Consider the following 25,077-nt stretch of genomic DNA (forward strand, 5'->3'; position numbering starts at 1 on the left):
CAGTGTTACAATTTCTATAGTAACTTTTATAGCTAATGTATTCTGATTTGTATTGATAAAGATTTTTCAGCTAACCTCAAGGGTTATTGGATATATAAAGAGTTATATATAAAGGATTCATTGGATATATCAAGAGTTTTTAAATGGCAGAAGTTAAAATCTGTTAATTTTACTGCTTGTATAATTAAGGTTTTAAAAATATAAATGAATAGAAAGACCTTTATGTTTTTCATAACTTTATTTCATGTTCAAAAAATAAAAATGAAAATTCGTAGGAAACTCATTTGAAAAAGATTGTATTTATCAATACATTACTAGGAAGATCATCATTCTAATCATACCATGTTACATGTAGCATTTTAAAAAGCATTTATCAGTCTGTGTCAGGAGGGTTTTGGAACTCTAACCCATTTATTCATAAGTTCGGTGATGAGTTTAAAACTGCAGTATGTGTGGTGCTGAGCAGAACTAAATAGGGCAACATGTTCCCCATATATATACCACATTTGGGAGCTCAGAGGAACCAAAGGGGTCATCTCTGTTAATGTCTCTGCCCCACTCCCTTCCATACAAACCCACTTCATAAAGGACGAAACTAACGTCCAGAGAATATGGATGAATGGCCAGGAGCAAATGGTTAGCTGTTACTGTCTTAAGCTTGATCATCTCATATATTTTCTAGCTTCTTGTTACTTCATTATCATCATGTTAAAGGTAGAAAAAAATGAAGCAGATAATCACATTTTTCATAAATTTGAGCTGTATTGTTTTATTGAAGACAACCATTGATGCATTTTGCATAACTTTAAATAAATTGCCCAGTCTGTGTGTGGAAGTAGCTTTATAAATTGTAGGCTTTCCCCCTGAATTTTTGTGATATGATTGTTTTTTTTTCCTGAGTTATAATTGTAATGACTGTGCCTTGAATTTTATTTCAAATTTGAACTTTTTATAAGATGATATTTCTGTGCCATTTTTGTTATTCCTTAAAACTACCAGAGGTTTGCATTTATATTTGAGATAGATGTAGATTACTTCATACTTTTTCTGAACCCTTTTTGCCAATTTTATTAGTCTGCTTGGGCAGCCATAACAAAATGGTACATATGTGTGGAGACAGAAATTGCTTGCTCTCCCTCCCTCTTCTCATAAGGCCACCACTCCTGTTGGATGAGGGCTGCTTATGACCTCGTTTAATCTTGCCTGCTTTCTAAAGCCCCACCAAATACAGTCACATTGGAGTTTAGGGCTTCAACATAAGAACTTTGGTGGTGTCATAGTTCAGTCCATAGCACTGACCAAGGCCTTAATTTTTAAAGCAAAATTTCCAGTAAGTTTTTTTGTTTGTTTATCCTGTTTAGAGTTTACTCCGCTTCTTTAATCTGCAGGTTTATGTCTTTCTATAAACTTGGGAACTTTTATTTTAGCTCAACTTGGGGACATTTTGTCAAGTTTTTCTTCAGGTATTTTCCAGCACTGTATTCTTTCTCCTTTTTTAGATTCCAGTGACATGACTGTTAAGCCATTTGGTTTTATTTCACAGGTCCCTGATATTTTGTCCATATTAAAAATTTTTTTTAAGTTTATTTATTTATTTTGAGAGAGAGAAAGAGAGAATGAGCAGGCGAAGGGTAGAGAGAGGGAGAAAGAGAATCCCGGGCAGGCTCTATGTTGTCAGCACAGAACCGGATGCAGGGCTTGAATCACGAACCATGTGATCATGACCTGAGCTGAAACCAAGAGCCGGATGCTTAACCAGCTGAGCCCTTGTCCGTATTTTGTAAATCTTTTTTTCTTCTCTGTTGTTTCAGATTGAATACTTTGTATTATTATATCAAGTTCTTTTCTTCTGTCATTTCTCTACTATTGAGTCCGGTTTCTATAAGAGTGGTGAATGGTCATTTGAGCTGCCTACAGTCTTTGCTAGATAATTTCAACATCTCTCTTGTTATTAGTGTCATCTAGTTATTGGTGTCCTATGCTTTATTTGTAATTTGTTTGTGTTTATTAAAGTATTTTTCTTATATGTAGCATGTAGTTATATCTTGTTTTTATATCTCATCTAAAAATCTCTGCCTTTTAGTTATGGTGTTTAATTCATATATACCACAAACCCACATACACGTAAATACATAAATACATACACATTGGTTGTGGTACTGATTCCAATATGGGGAGTGGGGCTTCCCACATAGCACCAAGCAATTCTCTGAACACCAGCAGAGTATCTGAGAATTCAACTCAATTCTGACTCTGTCTACCTGTTGATAGCATCAGATTCCACAAGCTAAAGGGTTCAGTTCTGCAAGACTAACCCCCTTCACCTCCACTGTCCCTTTTAGATGTCACAAGCCTAGGCTGTTAACTGTGCTTCTGACTAGCTACACATTGGAGGTTCCCATGACCCCTTCTTTGGATTTCAGACACCAGTGACAAGTCTAGGTTGTTACTTATACTTCTGACCTACTGTCTATATGTCAGTGGTTCCCACAACCCCCTCTTTGGATTTGATTACTTTGCTAGAGTGGCTCACAAGTCTCAGAGAAACATTTTACTTACTAGGTCACCAGTTTATTGAAAAAGGATGCAACTCAGGAACAGCCTGATAGATGGAAATGTTGCATAGGGCAAGGTACGGGGAAAGGGCACAGAGCTTCTGTGTCCTCTGCAGGAGCACCACTTACCCTACATCTGCATATGTTCACCAACCTGGAAGTTCCTCTGACTGTCCTTTTGGGTTTTTATGGAGGCTTCATTACATAGGTGTGATTGATTGATTAAATCATTACCATCGGCAATTGATTCAACCTCCAGCCCCTCTCCCTTAAAAGTTCCAACTCTAATCACAAGGCCGCATCCTTAGGTGCTTTCCCAAGTCAACCTCATTAACATAACAAGAGACACCTTTATCACTCTCAGGGTTAGGAAATTCCAAGGGTTTGGGGAGCTATGAGCCAGGAACTATGGATGAAAACCAAATTATATTTTGGTTACCTGAATGACCAAATAAACATTTCTTATAATCACAATAGCACAGGTACACAGTTGTAAAAAATGATACAGAAAGATCTCATGTGCACTTCCCTACTGTCACCCAGTGGTAACATCTTACAAAGCTCTAGTAAAATATCACAGTCAGGATATTGACATTGATGTAGTCAAGATGCATAATATTTCCATCACCACAAGGATCCTTCAGTTGCCCTTTATAGCCACACCTACTACCTTCCTTAACCACTGGCAGCCATTAATCTATTCTCATTTTCTATAGTTTTGTTAATTAAAGAATGCTATATAAATGGAATCATACAATTTGTAAACTTTTTTTTTTTTTTTACTACATATAATTTCTTGTGATTTCCTTTTTATTGTTGAATAGTATTCCGTGGTATGGATATAGCATAGTGTTCAAGTATTCACCTGTTGAATTTGTTTGGATTAAGCTACTATAAACACCTGTGTACAAGTTTTTATGTGAACATATGTTTCCATTTCTCTAGGATAAATGCCCAGAAGAGCAGTGACTGTTTCATGTGGTAATTGCATATTTAATTTTTAAAGAAAGTTCCAGTGTTTTTCACAGCAAGTCACAGTTTATATTCCTGTGCAAGCAACATATGCATGATCCAACTTCTCTGTATCCTCAACCAGAATTTAGTGATGTCACTATTTTCTATTCCAGTCATTCTGATAGATGTGTAGTGATAATCTCATTATGGTTTACTTTCTGTTTCCCTAATGGCTAATGATGTTAAACATATTTTCATATGCTTATTTGCCATCTGCATATCTTCTTCATTCAAGTGTCTTTTCATGTCTTTTGCCCATTTTCTGATTGAAGTTTTTTTGCTGTTGAGTTTTCAGTTTTTATATATTCTAGTTACTAGTATTTAGTTGGGTATGTGGTTTGCAAATATCTTCTCTCAGCTGGTAGCTTTTATTTCCATCCTTTTACCAGAGCAAAAGGTTTAAATTTTAGTTTGATTTATCAGTTATTTCTTTCATGCATCAATCATATTTTAGATGTCAAGTATAAGAACTCTTCACCTAATCCTAAATATTTTCTTCTGTTTTTTTTTTCTAAAAGTTTTACAGTTTTATGTTGCATATTTAAGTCTCTTTAAGTAATTTTGAGTTAATATTAGGTTTAAGACTCAAGTTGGGTCTTTTTTTTTTTTTTTTTTTTTTTTTTGCTTTTGCTTATTGTCCAGTGGCTCCAGCACCATTTGTTGAAGATTCTTTCTCTAAAGTCAGTTGGGCACATTGTTTATATGGGTCTGTTTCTGAATTCTCTATCCTGTTCCATTGATCTGTGTGTCTGTTTCTCTGCCAATACCACAGTCTTGATTACTGTAGCTATGTAATAGGTCTTGAAATCATGTAGACTTATTATTCCTGCCTTAATATTCTTTTATGAAATTCTTTTAGGTATTCTAATTCCTTTACCTATTCTTATTTTTCTCTGTATCTACAAAAGAATTTCTGGGATTTTGATAGGAACTGCATTAAAACTGTCTATCAGTTTGGGGAAGAGTTAACAGCTTTCCTATCCTGAGTCATCTAACCCATGAATACAGTATGTCTCTGTTTACTTAGATCTTCTGTGATTTCTTTCATTAGCATTTTAGTTTTAGCATTCACGTCTGGTTTTGTTAGATTTGCACCTAAACACTTTAGTTTTTTACAATGACTGTAAGTAATAATTTTCATGTCCTGTCTGATATACATAGAAATGCAATTAATTTTTTTGTGTTTATCTTGTGTCTTGTGACTTTGCAGAACTCATTTATACTAGGAATTTTTTTGTTGATTAACCAAGGAGATGAAAGACATGGACTCTGAAAATTGTAAAGTTCTGCTGAAAGAAATGAAATCAGACATAGATAGATGTAAAGACATTCTGTGTTCATGGAATGAACACAAGACTTAATATTGTTAAAAGTTCAATACTACCTAAAGTAAAACATTTATCATAAAATTCATATGGAGCGCTTGCTTTTACAGCACATATACTAAAATTCATATGGAATCTCAAGGGACCCAGAATAGCCAAAATAATACTGAAAAAAAAGGACAAAGTTGGAAGTCTCACACTTCCTGATTTCAGAACTTGTTACAAAGCAATAGTAATCAAAACACTGTGGTACTGGCCGTGGTACAGACATTTAGGCCAATGTAATAGGATAGAAAGCCTAGATAGAAACCTTCACGTGTGTGCTCAAAAGATTTTTGAGTGCTAAATGATTTAAAAGTACTAAGACTATCAGGGGGGAATGGGCATTCTTTTCAGCACATGGTGCTGGGAAAAACTAAATATCCACATGCAAAAGAAGAAAGTGGGACTCTTACACTGCCTCCAAAAGTTAACTCAAAATGTATCAAAATCCTAACTAAAATAAACTACAAAACTCTTGGAAAAACAAAATATAGGAGGAAAGGCTTCATGACATTGGATTTGGCAGTGATTTCTTGACACCAAAAGCATAGGCAGCAAAAGTAAAAATAGATACATTGGACTGCATCAAAGTTAAAAACTTGTGTGCATCAAAGCACATAATCAACAGAGTGAAAAGGCAATCTGTGAAATAGGAGAAAACATTTGAAAATCATATATCTGATAAGAGGTTAATATTCAGAAATATATAGAACTCCTACAACCTGTGCCTGGGTGGCTCGGTCTGTTGAGTGTTCAGCTGTTAATTTCGGCTTGGGTCATGGTCCCAGCGTCATGGGATCAGGCCCTGCACTGGGATCGGCGCTGAGCATGGAGCCTGCTTAGGATTCTGTCTCTCTCTCTCTCGCTGCCCCTCTCCCCCACTCGTGCATGCCCTCTCTCTCTCTCTCTCTCTCTCTCTCTCAAAAAAACAAGAACAACAACAAAAACCTACAACTTAACAACAGATAACCTAATTAAAATGGGCAAAGGACTTGAATAGATTAGACATTTCTCCAAAGAAGATACATAAATGACCAACAAGTATATGAAAAGATACTCACCATCACTAGTCATTAGGGAATTGCAGTTCAAAACCACAATGAGATATCAGCTTATACACATCAGGATACCTACTTAAAAAAGTGTTTTGGTGAGGATGTGGAGAAATTGGAATCCTTGTGCCTTTTTGCTGGAAATGTAAAATGGTACAGCTGCTATGGAAAACAGTATGATGGTTTCTCAAAAATTAACAATAGAATATGATCCAGCATATCCCATTTTTGGGTATATATCCAAAAGAATTGAAAGCAGGGTCTTGAAGAGATATTTGGACACTTATATTCATAATAGTATTATTCATGATGGCCAAAAGGTGAAGCAGCACAGTTGACCATTGATGGATGATTAGGTAAACAAAATATGGGATTTTATTTAGCTTTTAAAAGGAAATGAAATTCTGACGTATGCTACAACATGGATGAACCTTGAGGACATCATGCTAGGTAATGATTCCACTTACCTGATGTATCTAAGGTAGTCATTGGATCAGAAAGTAGAATGGTGGTTGCTAGGCATTGGAGAGACAATGAAATGGGGATTGTTGTTTAATGTGTATAGAGTTTCAGTTTTGCAAGATGAAAAGTTCTGGAGATTGGTTGCCCAACAACATAAATATACTTAACAATACTGAACTTTACACTTAAGAATGGTTAAAATGATAAATTTTATGTTACATGTATTTTACTCCAATTAGAAAAGAAGGAGGAGGAGGAGGAGGGGGAGAAAGGGGAGGGGAAGGTGGGGGAGGAGGAGGACGATGAGGAGGAGGAGGAGGACAACGACGACAACTGACATCATTGCCTTTTTCATAATCTTAGGGAAGAAGCAGTCTTTCATCATTAGATGTAATGTTACCTGTAGTTTTTTTGTGGATGCTCTTTATCAAACGGAGGAAATTCTTTTCTATTATTTTCCTTTTTTTTTTTTTGCCATTGTATATCTGTTCTGGAGGAATGTCTGTTGAGATCCTTTGCTTATTTTAGAAGTTATTTTTTATTGTTGTAAGCATTGTTTATTCTAGATAGAAGTCCCTTATTAAATGTATGATTTGCAAATATTTCTTCCCATTCTGTTTCATTCTGTTCCTCCCATTTCTTTTCATTTTTTGATGTTGTACTTTATATTTTTTAAGTTAGAATTTTCCTTTAAAGTTTATTTATTTTTGAGGGAGGGGGCAGGGCACAGAGAGTGGGGGAAGTGGAGAGACAATCCCAAGCAGGTTCTGTCAGTGCAGAGCCCAGAGTCTGATGTGGGTGGGTCTCGATCTCATGAACCGTGAGATCATGACCTGAGCTGGAACTGAGAGTTAGATGCTTAACTGACTGAGCCACCCAGGCACCCCTTGATGTTTTACTTTAAATCACAGAAGTCTTTAATTTTGATGAAGTCCAGTTTACCTTTTTCTTTTGCCACTGTGTGTCTAAGAAGGCTTTGCTTGTTAACTCAGGGTCATTAAGATTTACTCCTATATTATATTGTAAGAGTTGTATAGTTTTAGTTCTTATATTGGTTTTGTGATCCATTTTGAGTTAATTTTTGTGTATAGGATGAGGAAGGAGTCCACCTTCATTTTTTTGCATGTAGATGTCCAGATGTCCCAGCCTTATGTGTTGAAAAAAACTATTTTTCCAGTGACTTGTCTTACACTCATACTGAAAACTAGGTAACCAAAAATGTAAAGCCTTACTTCTGGACTTTCAGTGTTATTCCATTGATTCTTGTACCATTCTAATACCAATGTCACCTGTTTTGATTATTATAGCTTTGTACCAAGTTGTGGTATCAGTATAGCTTTGTTCTTCCTTTTCAAGATTAGTCTGGCTGTTGCTGGTCCCATGTAATGAATGTTATGATCAGCTTGTTAGTTGCTCTAAAAAAAGTCAACTGGGATGTTCATGGGGATTTCCTTCAGTCTGTAGGTCAAAAGGAAAAGTTTTGCTATCTTAAAAATTTTAAGTCATCTGGATCATTAAGAAAGGATGTTCCATTTATTTAGGTCTTTGATTTCTTTCAAAAATATTTTGTAGTTTCAGGGTATAAACTTTGCACTTGCCATGCTGAAGTTATTCCTAACTATTTTCTTTTTTTGACAATACTGTAAATGAGTTTTCTAAATTTTGGTTTGGGGTTCATTTACAATGTATATAAGTGGACTTTATTTTTGTATATTGTTTTTGTCTTCAGGATTTTCTATATACAATATCATGTCATCTACAAACAAAGATACTTTTACCTTCCTTTCCAAGCTGGATGTCTTTTTTTCTTTCTTTCTTTTTCTTGCCTAATTACCCTACCTAGAATCATCACTACAGTGTTGGATAGAAGTTGAAAGAGTGAACAGTGTCTTGTTCCTAATCTTACTGTAAAAACATTTATTCTTTAATCACTGAGTGTGATGTTAACTAACTACTGTGGCTTATTGTAGATGATCTTTGTCAGGTTGAGGAAATTCAGTTCCTAGTTTGTTGAGAGTTTTTATCAGGAAAGGTGCAAGATTTTGTCAAATGTTTATTGTGTCTTTTTTAAAATTTTTTTATTATGAAATTTATTGTCAAATTGGTTTCCATACAACACCCAGTGCTCATCCCAACAGGTGCCCTCCTCAATACCCATCACCCGCCCATCCCTCCCTCCCACCCTCCATAAACCCTCAGTTTATTCTCAGTTTTTAAGAGTCTCTTATGGTTTGGCTCCCTCCCTCTCTAACTTTTTTTCCTTCCCCTCCCCCATGGTCTTCTGTTAAGTTTCTCAGGATCCACATAGGAGTGAAAACATGGAATCTGTCCTTCTCTGTATGACTTATTTCACTTAGCATAACACTCTCCAGTTCCATCCACGTTGCTACAAAAGGCCATATTTCATTCTTTCTCATTGCCACGTAGTATTCCGTTGTGTATATAAACCACAATTTCTTTATCCATTCGTCAGTTGATGGACATTTAGGTTCTTTCCATAATTTGGCTATTGTTGAGAGTGCTGCTATAAACATTGGGGTACAAGTGCCCCTATGCATCGGTACTCCTGTATCCCTTGGGTAAATTCCTAGCAGTGCTACTGCTGGGTCATAGGGTAGGTCTATTTTTAATTTTTTGAGGAACCTCCACACTGTTTTCCAGAGCGGCTGCACCAGTTTGCATTCCCACCAACAGTGCAAGAGGGTTCCCATTTTTCCACATCCTCTCCAGCATCTACAGTCTCCTGTTTTGTTCATTTTAGCCACTCTGACCGGCGTGAGGTGATATCTGAGTGTGGTTTTGATTTGTATTTCCCTGATGAGGAGCGACGTTGAACATCTTTTCATGTGGCTGTTGGCCATCTGGATGTCTTCTTTAGAGAAGTGTCTATTCATGTTTTCTGCCCATTTCTTCACTGCCCATTTCTTCTTTATAGATTTTGGATACTAGCCCTTTGTCTGATATGTCATTTGCAAATATCTTTTCCCATTCCATTGGTTGCCTTTAAGTTTTGTTGATTGTTTCCTTTGCTGTGCAGAAGCTTTTTATCTTCATGAACATCCCAATAGTTCATTTTTGCTTTTAATTCCCTTGCCTTTGGGGATGTGTCAAGTAAGAAATTGCTGCGGCTGAGGTCAGAGAGGTTTTTCCCTGCTTTCTCCTCTAGGGTTTTGATGGTTTCCTGTCTCACATTCACGTCCTGTATCCATTTTGAGTTTGTTAAAATTCTTTTGATCTTGTGTGTTATGTTCAGTTTCATCTATTTCAACCTTGCCTTCCTAGTATAAATGCCACTTAGTCATAGTGTATATCCTTTTTATCTGTTGCTGGATTTGGTTTAATATTTTGTTGAGAATTCTTGATTCTGTATTTATAAGAAATATTGATGTGCTGTTTCTATTCTTGTGGTATCTTTGGTCTTCTTCTTTTTTCTTAAGTGATATTGGCCTCACAGAGTGAGTTGGAAATTGTTCTTTTATTCTGTTTTTAATTTTTTGGGAGAGCTTTTGAGGAATTGGTATTTTTCTTCCTTAAATGGTGGAATTAACCAGTGATGTCATCTGTGCTTAAGTCTTTTATTTGTGGGAAATTTTTACATAAGTAATTCAATCTGGCTTATTCAGATTTTTTATTTCTTCATGAGTCACTTTTGCTGGTTTGTGTCTGTCTCTGTAGGAATTTTCCTATTTAACTTCTCTCTCTCTATCTCTCTTTTATTTTGTTATAAAATTGTTCATAGCATTCGTTTATAATCCTTTATATTTCTGTAAGGTTGGTAATACAAACTCTTTTATTCCTAATTTTAGTAATTTGAGTTGTATTTCATTTTTTACTTAGTGAAGCTACATGAAGGTTCTTGGTTTTTTGTTTTGTTTTGTTAGTCTTGTCAAAGAACCAACTTTTGGTTTTGTTGATTTTTCTCCATCCAATTTCTAGTCCTTATTAACATGTTCATGTAATGTTTCCCTCTGTTTGCTAATTTAGGTGTAGTTTACTCTTTTTTTTTTTAACCAGTGTCTTGTTGCAGAAGTAATGTATTTGAGCTTATTCTTTATATCTATCAGTGTTTACAGCTGTAAGTATCTTTCTAAGCACAGCTTTAGCTGCATTGGATAAGTTTGGTATTTTGTGTTTTCATTTTTATTAGTCTCATATTTTCTCATTTTCTTTGTGAGTTCTTTGATGAACTGGTTATTTCAGATTTTGTTAATTTCCATTTAATTGTGAATTTTTCTTATTCTGTTAATGACATCTAATTTAACTCTGTTGTGAGATATCATACTTTGTATTATTTCAGATCTTTTGAATTTATTGAGGCTGGTTTTATGGTCTGCTTAGTAGTGCCATCCTGGAGAGAGTTCCATGTGCACTTGAGAAGAAGGTGTATTCTCTTGTAGGGGTTAGTGTTTCTGTAGAGGTCTGTTAGGTCTAGTTGGTTTACAGTGCTGTTCCAGTCTTATCTTTTGTTGGTCTTCTGCCTGGTTGTTCTGTCCATTGTTGAATATGGGGAATTGAGGTCTGCCAGTATTGTTGAATTGCCTGGTGTTTACTTTGTTTTGTCAGTTTTTGCTTCCTGTAATTTTTGGCTCTCTTATGAGGTTATATTTTCATGATGGATTGACTGTCTTATAATAAATCTCCCTCTTTATCTCTAGTATAATTTTCTTAAGTGTGTTTTGTCTGATATTGGTATGGTTTTTCCAGCTTTCTTATGGTTACCTTTTTTTTGCAATATTTATCTTTTTCCTTCTTTTAACTTTAATCCTATTTGTAATTTTCAGTGTAAAATGTGTCTTATCTAGACATTGTAGACTTGCATTTTATGTTTTTATCCACTGTGACAACTCCTTTTGATTGGATTGTTAATATTTATTGCTGTTAATACGGTTTGATTTGTCAGTCATTTCACTTTTTGTTTTCTATATATCTTGTGCTTTTTCTCTCTGTTTCTCCTTTACTGGCTTCTTTTGCATTAATTGAATTTTTAAAGTTGTCTTCTTAGTGTTTGCTCCAGGGTTTAGGGTATATATTTTTAAAAACAAAATCTAACTTCAGATTCATCATATTAATTTAATTCCAGATATATCCAGTAAGATATAAAATCATGCCTCTTATGTAAGTCTTCCCTCTTTGCCTTTCTTGCTAATGTTGTTACGATGTTACATCTATATATGTTACAAATCCAATAATACATTGTTGCAGTTATTAATTTCTCTTTTAAAAAAATTTTTTAATGTTTATTTCTGAGACAGAAAGAGAGACAGAGCGTGAGCAGGGGAGGGGCAGAGGGAGGGGGAGACACAGAATCCAAAGCAGGCTCCAGCGAGCTGTCAGCACAGAGCCCAACATGGGGCTTGAACTCATGAACCACAACATCATGGCCTGAGCTCAAGTCAGACACTTAACCAACTGAACCACCCAGGCGCCCCTAATTTCTCTTTTAAAGAAGTAAAAGAAAGGAGAGAACTTACAGAGTTTGTTGTTTTAAAGTTATTTAGCATTTCTTGTTCTTACTTATTTCTATGGATTTGAGCTGCCATCGACATCACTTCCTTTTGCCAGTACAGTTTTGTACCCACTCACCTCTTTTGTTTGTTTTTGTCAGATATATCACATTTTTTTGTGTTATCATTTCAACAATACAATATGTGCATGTTTTTATGTAATTCCTTTTAAAATCATTTAACAGATGAATGGACAGGAGATACATGTATGTAAACTGGCTTTTATTTTTATATAACTAGTTTTTCTGGCATTCTTTTTTTTTTTTCATGTGGTTTCTGGTTATTGTTTGGTGTTAACTTGTTTTTAGCCTGAATAACTTCTCTTTGCATTTCTTTTATGGGGTATCTGCCCACATCGCATTCTGTCAATTTTTGTCATTCTTGGTATCTTCTTGTTATCTTCATTTTACACTTCATTATTGAAGATAGGTGTGCTGGAATAATATTCTTGGTTGAAATTCCTTTCCTTTCAGTTCTCCAAGTATGCCCCCCTCAGTCTTCTGGCTTCCATGGTTTCTGATGAGAAGTCACCTAGTAATCTTTTCAGGGTCTTGTTGTATATAACTAGTTATTTGTCCCTTGCTGCTTTCAAGGTTTTCAAGGTTTTCTCTTTGTCTTTCAGCATGTTGATTTGATGTGTTTGGGTGTGGATTCTTTTGCTTTTATCCTACTAGGTTTAATTTAGCTTCTTGGATGTGGAGATTAATGCTTTTATCAAATTTGAGAGTTTTCAGCCATTATTTCTTTGAATATTTTTTATCTTCCTTTCTTTTCTTTCTCCTGTACTCACATTATGGATATAGTAGTGTACTTAATCATGTTCCATGTTTCTCTAAGGCTCCATTTACTTTTCTTTATTGTTTTTGATCTCTGTTCTTTAGATTGCATAATCTTTTAGGATCTGTCTACATGTTTACTGACTCTTTCCTCTGCTAGCTCAAATCTGTTGAATGTCTGTAATGAATTTTTCATTTCAGTTGTGCTTTTCAATTCCACATTTTCCATGTTCACTTTTTTTTTTTACAATTTCTATCTCTTTATTGCTTTCATCAATTGGATAAGATAATGTCATCATATCTTCCTTTGCCTCTTTAAGTATGGCTTCCTTTACTTCTGTGAACATATTTATAATAGTTACTTTGAAGCCTTTGTGTACTAAAGATGATTTGTGGGCACGCTCAAGGGACTTTTCTGTTAACTGCCTTTTTTTCCTCTTTGGGTTATACTTTCCTCTTTCTCTGCAGGTCCTGTAATTTTTTTACTTAATGCTGTATATTTTATTTTTTTTTTTATTTTTTTTTAATGTTTATTTTTGAGACAGAGACAGAGCATGAATGGGGGAGGGGCAGAGAGAGAGGGAGACACAGAATTGGAAGCAGGCTCCAGGCTCTGAGCCATCAGCCCAGAGCCTGACACGGGGCTCGAACTCACGAACCGTGAGATCGTGACCTGAGCTGAAGTCGGACGCTCAACCAACTGAGCCACCCAGGCGCCCCAATGCTGTATATTTTAGATAATACTTTTTAGCATCTCTGAATTAAATTTTTCTACAGCCCTCCCCCCCCTACCTCCTGGGGGTTGTTCTTTGTTTAGTAACTTGTAAAAGTTACAGTAAAACTTACAGATTTTTACAGTAAAATCGGTTTTCCTCACAATATATAGTTTGATTTTGCTTTTCAGAGAGGTGAGCCTTGGGCTTGCATTCTCTCAAGTTGAGATGACTGTTTATAGCAGTGTTCTTTTTGACTGTGCCTTTCCCTGATATGTTAAGTTTTCATGTCTCTGTTGATTTCACACTGAGTTTTTAGTTCCATTAACTGCTGGCTGATTGCTCTGCTATTTTGGACAGTTTCATAAGGCATTGTTCCATGGTCTATCCAAGTAATTCAGATCCCTTTGCTGCAGTTGTTTTCTTTAAAAAAGAAAAAAAAATTAATGTTGATTTTTGAGAGAGCAGAGGAGAGAGAGCAGAGAGAGAGAGAGGCGGGGGGGGGGAGGGGGGGAGACATAGAATCTAAAGCAGACTCTAGGACCTGAGCTGTCAGCACAGAGCCTGATGTGGGGCTTGAACTCCTGAGCCTCAAGATCATGACCTGAGCTCAAGTCATGATGCTTCACCACCTGAGCCATCCCAGTGCCCCTGCTGCTCTTGTTTTCAAGACCAGTATTTGAGGTTTCTTCCATCCTCTGGAGGACCTTCTTAGTTGTCTCTGCCCCTGCTTTTCTGTGGTACACTTTTAGTTGTTTTGTGATTTTGCTTGTTGCTCTCTTGGAGCTACCAGTCTCCTCATAAAATGTCATCGTTTTTGCCAGCACCATTAGCCTTGAATTTCTACGTATTCTATTATAGTTAATGTTTGTTTCCTTGGAGATAACAGAGGAGCTCTCTTCTCTTGGCCTGCCTTTCCACCTTTGCAAAATCAAAGCTTACTCTCTAGAGCTGGGGGCAGGTAAGGTGACCCACATCTTTTGAAGTGACACACCTGCTTTATGAGCAGTACATTGGTAGGGCAGTAGCCTGTGGCTTTCTTGTTTTGCCTTTCTTGCTGTGGAACTTCCACCCTATTAGTCTGTGGGGCCAAGCAAAGTTGGGACCACATTACACTCAGTCTACCATGCCTGGAGTAGAGCTTCTGCTTTGCCAGTGGGCATTGTGCAGGAGAGAGCCCAGACCTACTTCTAATCACTTTTGCCTGGAACATGGCTTCTACAATATGGAGATGGTGGAGTAGGATGTGTAATGCTTGGGGCCTGCCTCTCTCCTGGAGATACCATTCTGTGCTGTTGGGAGCTGGGGAGAAATAGAGCCATTTTCTCTTGGCTGCACCCTCCCAGAGTAGAGCTTCTGTCAGCCTGAGGATGGACTGGGTTGTGGTTCAGATGCCACAGATCCCCAGTGTTCTTACCAAGGTGTAGTCAGTTTTCTTGAATAAATTTGCTCTATTTGCTCTACGCCCCTAGGATAGTTTCTGATGCTTTAGGAATTAAGGGTGCCATTTTACTTTTTATTTTCTGTTCTACTGTTTTGTTACCTCTCCCCATCTCTCTCTCCCCATCTCTCTTACTTCTCTTTTTCTTACCATCATGTGGGCTAGTTGAACACTTTTAAGAATTTCTTTTTATTTTATGTGTGGTGTTAGCAAGTGTATCTCTTTGTGTAGCTTTTTTAGTGCTTGCTTATCTTTGGAAGTTTGATATATTTCTTATACCTTACATCTCTTTAACGTTGGGAACATTTCAAAGACAGTTGTAACAATACTTTGACTTCATTTTCTACCAATTTTAATATGTGTGTCATTTTTAATTGACTGTTCTCCTCATTATAGATTATGTGTTTTATTCCATCTTTGCATATCTGGTATAAATCATTTCTACTGCATGCCAGAGTGCAGCGATTGCCTCAGGGTAAAGCACGTCTATGATTGAGTTGCTAAGTTAACTAGTCAGTGTTTTTAATGGAATATAATTTTTATTTGAAAGAATTACTGGCAAATTCTAGTTATTCTGACTTGGAGATTTGTCAGACATTTTCTCTAAATTGAATGAATGAGCCAGTTTTTCTTTTCAAGGAAAGCAAGTAACAGTTTTTGTTGCCAATGAAAAAATTTGACATCTCTAAGCAAAAATTAGAATTTTGGAAAACTTGTATCCATCACTGTGAGCTTGGTAACTTTTCAGTAGTTAAAGATGATGGTTGTTATATTAATGAGTTATTTTTTTTCATGTTGCATAACGGATTGTGTCAGTATTGAAAGAGTTGTATAACTCAGTGAACCAATAATTTCTAAATGGCCAAGGGTGTGATGTTATAGAGTCATATATGATTAAGAGAGAAAATCAAAGTAAAAGATGGGCCAGTTGATTTTAATGGAGTATTAAAAATTTATTAATGTCACTTTAGAGTTTACATCACAGCTAATTACTTGAGTTTTTGTGTAGTACAAAGAATATCCAGTTACCTCAAATAGTTTTTAAATACACATTCCTTTAATAAATACCTAACTGTATAAGGCCAAATTTTCTTCATTTACTTCAGTTAAAAACAACAGAGGAGATTGAATGTGCAAGCACATATGAGAATCCAGCTGTCTTCTATTAATTGACAATAACTTTATAAATCCAAAAGATTTACAAAAATATAAAACTGTGTTAACTCTGTGCACTTATTTTTCTTCAGAAAGATAGTTATTTTCATGGAAATGTTATTTATATTAACTGGGCTTATTATTCTAATTGAATTAAGAGATTCATATTGTAAACATTCTTTTTTTTTTAAGTTTTATTTTGAGAGAGGGAGAGCACATGAGTGGGGGTGGGGAAGGCTGAGAGAGAGAGAAAGAGAGAGAGAGAGAATCCCAAGCAGGCTCTGTGCTATTCATGCAGAGCCTGGCTCTGCTTGAGCCTGTGAACCGTGAGATCATGACCTGAGCCCAGATCAAAAGTCAGACGCTTAGCCAACTGAGCCACCCGGGTGCCCCTGTTTTAATTTGTAATGTGGAAAATATAAATATATATAACCCACATACTCAAAATGTTAGGAGTCTTCAGTAACTTACATTGTAAAGGTGCCCTAAGACTAAAAAGTTGGAGACCTGTGCGTATACTTTTTCTCCTCACTGTCCCACCGTGATTGCTGCACCTCCTGGCATGCTATCTTTATTCCAGGGTGACTGAGGAAAGGAGGAATGCTGGAGAAAGGAGCAATGGCTATATCAGGAAAGCAAAATGTTCTCCCAGAAAACCTCAAGTTTAATGTCTAGGGAGAACTTTCTTACATATTTAGCCTTAACTGCAAAAGAGAGTGAGAAAGTGAGAGCTTTGGGTTGGGTCCATTCCTGCTCGGAACAAATTTGTTCTGTTGGCAGGGATGAGTATTGGGTAGATACATAGTTATCTGTTACACAGAGTGTTTTTGTTTTGTTTTGTTTTTTCCTTGTTTGTTTCTTGTGTTTTTAATCACTGGTCCTGGTCAGAGTTTCAGGGAAGCTCCCACATGAAGTTTAATTGTTTGACTCCTTTATACAAAATCCTTAAAACTTGCTTAGACATCTCACCTCATTGTCTTCTTGTTAATTCTTGGCTTCTACTTTCTAGAGCGTATTTGGTCTCTGTGGGCTCTGCATCTCTGTTCTACCCTCAAGGTACATGCTATTGGAGCCACACATGGACTTGGAAAACGCCATTGACAGGACTGATTAAGTTGTGAAATGTCCCTTATTCTTCAACAGAGCTTCTCTTTATCTTTGTGATTTGGTAACATCTTACATTAATAAAATTTCTCTTTCTCACACCCTCAGACTCCTTTCCCAGTGTATGTATCAGTCAGTTTCCTGATTGATTTATTTGTATTAACTCAGTTGTGAGCTCACTGCCATATTGTATGCAGAAATTCACTTTTATATTAGTCTTGGTTTGCTTTTTAAAAAAATGAATCCAAAGCATAAGAGACTCTTAAAAACTGAGAACAAACTGAGGGTAGATGGGGGGTGGGAGGGAGGGGAGGGTGGGTGATGGGTATTGAAGAGGGCACCTTTTGGGATGAGCACTGGGTGTTGTATGGAAACCAATTTGACAGTAAATTTCATATTTAAAAAAACTGAAAAAAAATGATATTGTTATACTTCAATTAAAAAAATGAATCATAGCCTTTATGGATTATGCTGGCCCAGGATTTGGAATGAAATTTGCATCTTAAAGTGTAGTCTGGGGACCAGTAGCATGGGAGTCACCTGAGAACTTATGGAAATGCAGAATCTCAGCCCACCTCGAACCTAACAAATCACAATCTGCATTTTTACTAAAGTCCTTAAATGATTCAAGTGCACAAAGTTTCAGAAGCACTGGTCTAAGGGAGACCACAAATGAGAAGAGGATATGGAACTGTGTTCTGAGGAGCTCTTGCTTAACGTAGACAAAAAGAGCCCACCAGAGACACATGGAGAGGAGAGAAGGCCAGGGGAGCGGGTGGTATCACAGTGTGGCATCACCTGGTGCCTTCTCGGAGGAAAGAAGGTAACAGTTTTTGCTACCAGCAGTGAGGCTTTTCTCTCTCCCAGGATTACAACGTGGTGGACCCATTAAGTGGTGACTAAACATATTAAAGATTTATAAAAATAGTTTGCTGAAGTCTGTATCACTTGGGCATTGAAGCTTAGTTTTGGCTTAAACCGGAATGGAACTCTTTTTCTCTTTGGTATGCCTAATTCCCGTTCTTAACATTGATGTTTGGTAAACTTTACTTCTTTTTATTCCAAAGCGTACCATTGTACCCTGCTATAATTCATGGATGTGCTTTTTAACGTTCTTAAAAATGTTTTTGTTCATTTTCCCCCCTGGTTGTATATTTCTCATCAAAACACAATTTCAAAGCAGTTCTGTGGTGACATCGTCATTAGAACAGGCCTAGGAGCGAGATTCATTTTTGTCCGTGTTTTGTGCCTAATATGGTTGTTTGCATGTGGTAGTCGCATGGTAAATAAGTATGGAATGAATGAGTCACTGGTTTGAATGCATGCTGGGATTTGCTTCCTGAAAAATAGTTCTGTTATGGTCCTGAACTTCTTAGATTTTCAGTAAGTCCAAATAAATGTAGCAGCATTTAAGGGAAATTACAATGGCCTGTTGGAACTGAATTGTTAATCTGCCAGGCAGTGGAGAAGCAATTCTAAATATTGACAGAATTCAGTCTTTAAAACATCTGTATCTGCTGGGGCTGGTTAAGTTGTTTGATTTTTACCAGTGTAAAATATTGAATTGTTCTTTTTTTTTTTTTTTAACTTTTTATAAGCCTTTTAAAAAATATTTACTTAAATTCAAGTTAGTTGAATTGTTCTAACAAGAGAAACAGGGCACAGGCTTATATCATTAAATTTATTTCTCAAGTTCATAAGGTAATAAGCAACTTTTCGATCTCAGTCTGGATTTATAAAGTTACCTAGCTTAACAGTGAGACCCACCCTAATAACCCTGTCTATGGAATGGTAAGTGTGAAAAAAAGTCAGGGAAAGGAATTACTGCTTTTCTTAGTACCTCAGAATGTCTTTGTGGATTTCCAGGTAGTGTTAAATTGGCCATTTCTTGAAAGGTAGTGGGTAATGTCATAGCAGTTGTATTGGTTTTCTGTACCGATAATCCAGGACGTGTGGTATCTTTGTTTTAGTTTAGTAAACTAAATTAAAATTTAGTGGTAAATTGCCAGTAGATGAGCCTCTAAGCCTGGATTCAGAGCAGTGCCCTGTGTTTGTCCATAGTACATTCTTGACTCATGAATGAAACTTGAATGGTTACAGATTTACCTGTTCTGTGGACAGACTCTCCATTCCCCGTGAGTGAAGGCGCGAATAAGATAAATGAATGAAATTCCTAATTCATCTGGTCTCTTAGAAATAGTCTTTGGTGACACTGCCAACACTTTAACCATACTTTATAATTTTGTTCTTTTCTTTTGTAACTATCTGATTGACTTAAGACCAAGAAACATTCCATTGAGGCTATGCTCTTAGTAACAGTGTCTGTATTGTATTATACTCAAGAGTTTGAACTTCTGTTTTCACTCAGATTTATAAAATAAGAGAAGAATATATAGAAAATAATCAAAAAATTGCACATTTACATTGCTGTGAAGACAAGACAACATTGTCAAAACAAGCGCCAGCTGGCAGGCCACTTGGGAGCTCTTGAAATGTTTCTGTGCTAACATTTTAGGGATGTTGAGTGTTCAAAAGCCAAGTGTATACCAAAGTCAAGGCAGTATGTAATTTGGTGGGTTGGGGGAAAGGGGAAAGTTAACACTTTCTTGATTGCTAGTTCTCTTTTAGCAGAGCCTTGGTGGCATGGAATCTACTCTTTCAAAGCAGTTTTAGATCTACTGGCTCCTTTGTACTTCTGACTGACCAAAAGAATTTTACCTGCTAATTGCGTCTCAGCCTTTTCTAGTCTTCCCTATGGTTATTGTGAAATGTGAGATGAATAGAGAATATGTAATCTTAAAAATGGAAATGAGATAATCTCTTCCATTAATAGTTTTTTTGTTTTGTTTTATTTTACTCATTTGGGCTTAGAGCAAGGCCAGTAGGAATCAAGAAGAGTTACTTTCTTATTTTTAGAAAATCAGACTTACATTTGGAATGTTCACTGATTTTTTTTTTTTTTAAAGAAAATAATAGTGTGGAAGATTACTATATACTCATTTGCTGTGGCTGCTATAACAAAATCACCACGGAGTGAGTGCTTAAGCAACAGGAGTTAATTTTCTCATGGTTCTAGAGGCTAGAAGTCCAAGATTAAGGTGTCAGCAGGTTTGGTTTCATCTGAGGCCTCTCTCCTTGGCGTGCAGATGGCCGCCCCTGCCTTCTCCCATGTCTTCACCTGGTATTCTCTCTGTGTGTACCTTTGTCCGAATTTCAGCTTCTTTAGAAGAACACCATTCATATTGGGTCAAGTCCCACCCTAATTACCTCATTTTAACATAATTACCTCTTTAAAGACCCTATCTCCAAATACAGTCACCTTCTGAGTACTAGGGGTTAGAACTTCAACATACGGATTTGGGGGGACACAATACAATCCAGTCCATAGCAGTTCTGTGTCGGGGAGGTCATTTTCAAGGGAGAAAGATAAGGTAGATTATTCAAGAATTCGAAGTGAAAATGAAGAGAACCTAAACCTAAAGCATTGACAGTAGAAATGCAAATGAGTTGGAGACTGAGACATTACAGAGGAAGAATTTGTTATAAGACTTTGTGACTAAAGATGGAGGAGGCTAGCATGACTCTCAGATTTCTCTAACCCAGGAGGAGAAAGAGGCTTGAGGGAACAGATGTGAGTGGTGGGATGTCCCTTTTGAGTACTCAACACTTGACAGCCAGACAACCTGGGTGGTGTCAGCTGTCCTGCTTTCTTCTTCCTCATCCTACAGTGGCTCCTCATAGCATGGACCACATCACAGTAAACTGAACATGCTGTTTCTCACCTCTGAACCTCCATTCGAATGTGCCTTAAGACACTTGTAGCCCTCTTATTTTTTGTTAATTCCAAATTCCTGTTCTTGGTAACTTAAGTTCCTTTAGGGCAGGGACTATTGTTTTATTCATTTTTGCTGGCACATAGTATTTTACGCTCAGCAAATTCTAGTTGAGGAAGTGATTGCCAGGATTATTATGATTAATGGTCTGTGCACATTTTAATCACCTATTTCATTTTCTTGATACTTAACACCTGTTTGGTTTTCTTGCAGAATGAGAAGACTTTGGGACATTCCATGAGTCATTCAAGTAACATTTCTAAGGTAAAGTGCCAGAAGTATGTTATTTTCATGATTTGGGGTTTTGGTTTGGTTTCTCCTAGCTTAAATGTGATTATACTCCTTTCTTTTCAAGATGCAGAGTTATTTACACAGTTCTTAGTCTGCTCTAGGACCATACAACAAGGTGTGTGGCAGTTACGTTTTTCTAGTGAGGCGATTCTGAATGTGTGTTACGGTTAGTGACTAATAGGAGAAAAAACTATTTCTCCCAGGAAAATCATTTACTCTCAGGTAAAAAAAAAAAAAAAATCTCAGAGAGTCACCAGAAAATCTGTCCCCTCAATTAGGAGCACATTTGATCTTAACAAATAGCCAACTCTGGTGACTTAAATAATTATGGATTTATGTGGTTCTAATTGTGTCTGGAGATAGGTGGTCCAAGGCTGATGTAGTTGTTCAAAAATGTCAGTGATTCAGGAATTTTCTGTCCTCTCCGTGCCACCTTCTTGGCACATTGTCGTCATCCTTATGCTTTCTATTACCTCATGGCCTCAAGATGGGAGTTGGACCTCCAGGTACCACGGCTGTGGCCTTGGCAGGAATGAGAAAAATGATGAAGGATGGAGGGGTCTGTCAGCTGAGAGTGACCCTTTTCAGCAGGAAGTGCTTTCCCAGAAGCCCTAGCCAGCTGCCTGATGTGTGCTTACATTTCACTGCCCAGAACCGGATCCAGAGCCACCTCAATTTGGAAAGTGGCTAGGAAAATGAGGGCTGACAGGGTAAATTGGCCATCCTACAGCACCTGGCACACCTGTGGTGTAGTCGCTCGACTAGCCTGTCAGGAGCATGTCAGCTGCTGTGGGGTGACCCAGGAGCCAGCGGACAGTGTCTCGCACTCAGCAACCTTGTTTGCATGCCCTGCTCATCTTGGCCCATCCTGGGCTCTGGCCAACCTGTTGTCCATGCAGTATGTCCTTGTAGGCTCCTTGAAGAGATGGGCCTTCTGCCCATGTCTGTGTCAGCTGACCAGACACTGGCACAGATCATCACAGGAAGATCTGAACAATGTGACAGATCCTCTTCTGCTGTCTCCAGCCTCCCAAGTAGTCAGAAATGAACACATTATATGCCATTTTAATTTACAAACTATATACCTATTCTCACTTGTATCACCCCCTTTTTAAAAGTAAAAGTAGAATCTAGCAAATCCTTTGAGACAATTAGTCTGTTCTTAGGCATATTTCTGACCTCATCATATATCATTCATCCACTTCATGATGCATAAAAAGTAGGGGCGACTGGGTGGCTTGGTTGGTTAAGCGTCCGACTTCGGCTCAGGTCATGATCTCACGGTCCGTGAGTTCGAGCCCCGCATTGGGGTCTGTGCTGACAGCTCAGAGCCTGGAGCCTGTTTCAGATTCTGTGTCTCCCTCTCTCTCTGCCCCTCCCCTGTTCATGCTCTGTCTCTCTCTGTCTCAAAAATAAATAAAACGTTAAAAAAAAATTAAAAAAAAAAAAGTAAAGTCCATATGCTCTATGTGATATCGAAGGCCGTTTAGAGTACTCCTTGGTGCGTTCCTGACCTGACCTTCCCCGCAGAACAGTCATTCAAAAGCCACAGGCTTCATCCACCTCACATGAATACCTTTCAGTGAATCCTTCTTGTTCCAACCTCCATTTCTTTTCTTCTGCTGTTTGTTCAGCTAGGAATGTGGGAGTTAATAGAACTGTACAGTGGTAGATTATTACTGTCTGAGTGAGATGGCAAGTTTTGCCTTACCACTTTTTTTTTTAACGTTTATTTATTTTTGAGAGAGTGCAAGCAGGGGAGGGGCAGAGAGAAAGGGAGACACCGAATCTGAAGCAGGCTCCAGGCTCCAAGCTGTCAGCACAGAGCCCGATGCGGCGCTTGAACTCATGAACTGCGGGATCATGACCTGAGCCGAAGTCGGATGCTTAACCGATGAAGCCAACGGGGCGCCCCATTGCCCTACCACTTTTGAAGGTGCTGCCCAATGTTTAAGCACTGAGAAAAGTAAGAAGATGCAAATCCAGATGGCCTGTCTGGTTAAGTTGAATGTAACATTATTATTATTATTATTATTATTATTATTATTATTATTTTACTTGAGGGAGAGTAGGGGAGGGGCAGAGAGAGAGAGAGAGAGAGAGAGAGAGAGAGAATAATCTTAAGCAGGCTTCACGCTCAGTGCATAGCCTGACATGGGACTTGATCCCACAACCCAGGGATCATGTCCAGAATTAAAAAAAACAGAGTTAAAGTGTGGAGCAGAGTTTTGTTTTTGTTTTTTGTTTTTTTTTTTTCAATGTATGAAATTTATTGTCAAATTGGTTTCCTGGAGCAGAGTTTTCTGCCACAGAGGAGGGCCAAGAAGTTGTGGGCCTCTTCCATTTTCAAAGTAGAGGTTCCTGCACGCTGGAAATCCTGGTTCCTCCAGGAAAATCGCTGGAGAGGTGTGTGCACACATTGCTTCCCCGTGAGCCATCAGCCTGAAATTTTGTTGCAAAATGTACCCTCTGTAATAAGAAAGTTGTGTGATGTAGAGTTGTTAGGCATGAACCAGATACGTGGTGCTGGGGGAGGGAGGGCAGGACTGCTCTGAAAGATAACTTTGTTTTTGAGACTGCATTTCTTTCTTGCAGTATTTATAAAATGAGCCTGTTGTTCGCGGCCCCTTTAGGCCATGGCGCATAAAACTCCATCTTCAGTGTAGCAGACATACTCAAGCAGATACTTAGTACCCTTGACATAGAAGATACAAACAAGGGTTAGAACACAGACATGTTTTATGCTGCCTGGAATCTCCCTTGTGTCTCTCAGGAGACTTTTTCTGTTGACTCAGCCTCCAGCTGGGTTCAGCACTGGTTTGTGCTAAGGGTCATCAGTCACCTGCAGAGCGCATTATGCTCATGCAGTTTACCCCTTACAGGTAACTGAAGTTACTTGAAGTTAGAAGTTGAGAGCAGGTAAAAATAAACCTTCTGTCTGTCTCTTTGTATCCCAGCTAGATAGATTTTGTTACAGAGTGATTTGTTACAGGGGGTGTTTCAGTGTTTGTTGGAGGCACCCCATGTTTTCTTGAAGCCTCAGAAACCTAACTCCCCTTACAGGAAACAGGAAGGTTAGATGGGATGTGTGAGAGGCAGCTAGGTGGCTCATCTGCTTTTAAAATGGGCATCCAAGTGTGATCCTCTTAGAGAGTTAATTAAGGAAGAATATTGAGACATTTAAGCAGTTTCGATCACAGAGTCTTTACCCAGTACTTGGTTTTGTATCAATGGTAATGATGTTAAGTGGGTATCATTTATTGATTCTAAGTGCAAGTTTTCATGAAATTTGTTATCTCATCCTAGTGGCCCATCCTGACCCCCTAAGCGGTCCCCTAGTCACCTTTCCCTGTTTTCAACAGAGCACCTGTCACTCACTGCCTGAGTTTTTATTGGTGTTGTTTGTTTGTTTGTTTGTTTGTTTACTGTTGCCCCTTTGCCCCACAAGTAAGTTCCATGAGGCTAGGGTTATATCTTGTTTGCCCGTAAAACTTCAGAGCCCTGGAGTTGCTTAGTACATGTTTGTTGAGCAAATGTTTGCATAGCGTTGTGCTAGACATTATGTCTAGCCCATCGTTCTCTCCATCGTCACAGCCGTGTCCTGGGCCCAAGCCTCCTGGATTACTGCAGTAGCTTTCTAAGAATCTGCCTGAATTCCTGCAGCCTCCCAAATCAGCCACCACCCAGCAACTAGGTAAATAGAATCCTGATGCTTCTCTTGTTAAGCCTTCAGTGGCTTCTTACTGCATTTAGAATAAGATTCAAACCCTCTACTTTGATGTGCCACATCTAAGGTGATCTGGTCCTGGC

At 37.7% G+C, this 25,077-nt stretch overlaps 1 protein-coding gene across 15 annotated transcripts in view; it reads left to right on the forward strand.

Annotated features, from left to right (window-relative positions):
* MARCHF8 (membrane associated ring-CH-type finger 8) overlaps positions 1 to 25,077 on the forward strand; it is a 123,659-nt gene that overhangs the window by 79,735 nt on the left and 18,847 nt on the right. For all 15 annotated transcript variants that reach the window (XM_027062557.2, XM_053207426.1, XM_027062554.2 and 12 more), the window contains one exon: positions 21,190 to 21,240. In XM_027062557.2, the coding sequence (XP_026918358.1) occupies positions 21,190 to 21,240 (51 nt within the window). The remainder of the gene's footprint in view (positions 1 to 21,189; positions 21,241 to 25,077) is intronic.

This window comes from Acinonyx jubatus, chromosome D2 (assembly GCF_027475565.1).
Source record: "Acinonyx jubatus isolate Ajub_Pintada_27869175 chromosome D2, VMU_Ajub_asm_v1.0, whole genome shotgun sequence".
Taxonomy (NCBI): Eukaryota; Metazoa; Chordata; class Mammalia; order Carnivora; family Felidae; genus Acinonyx; species Acinonyx jubatus.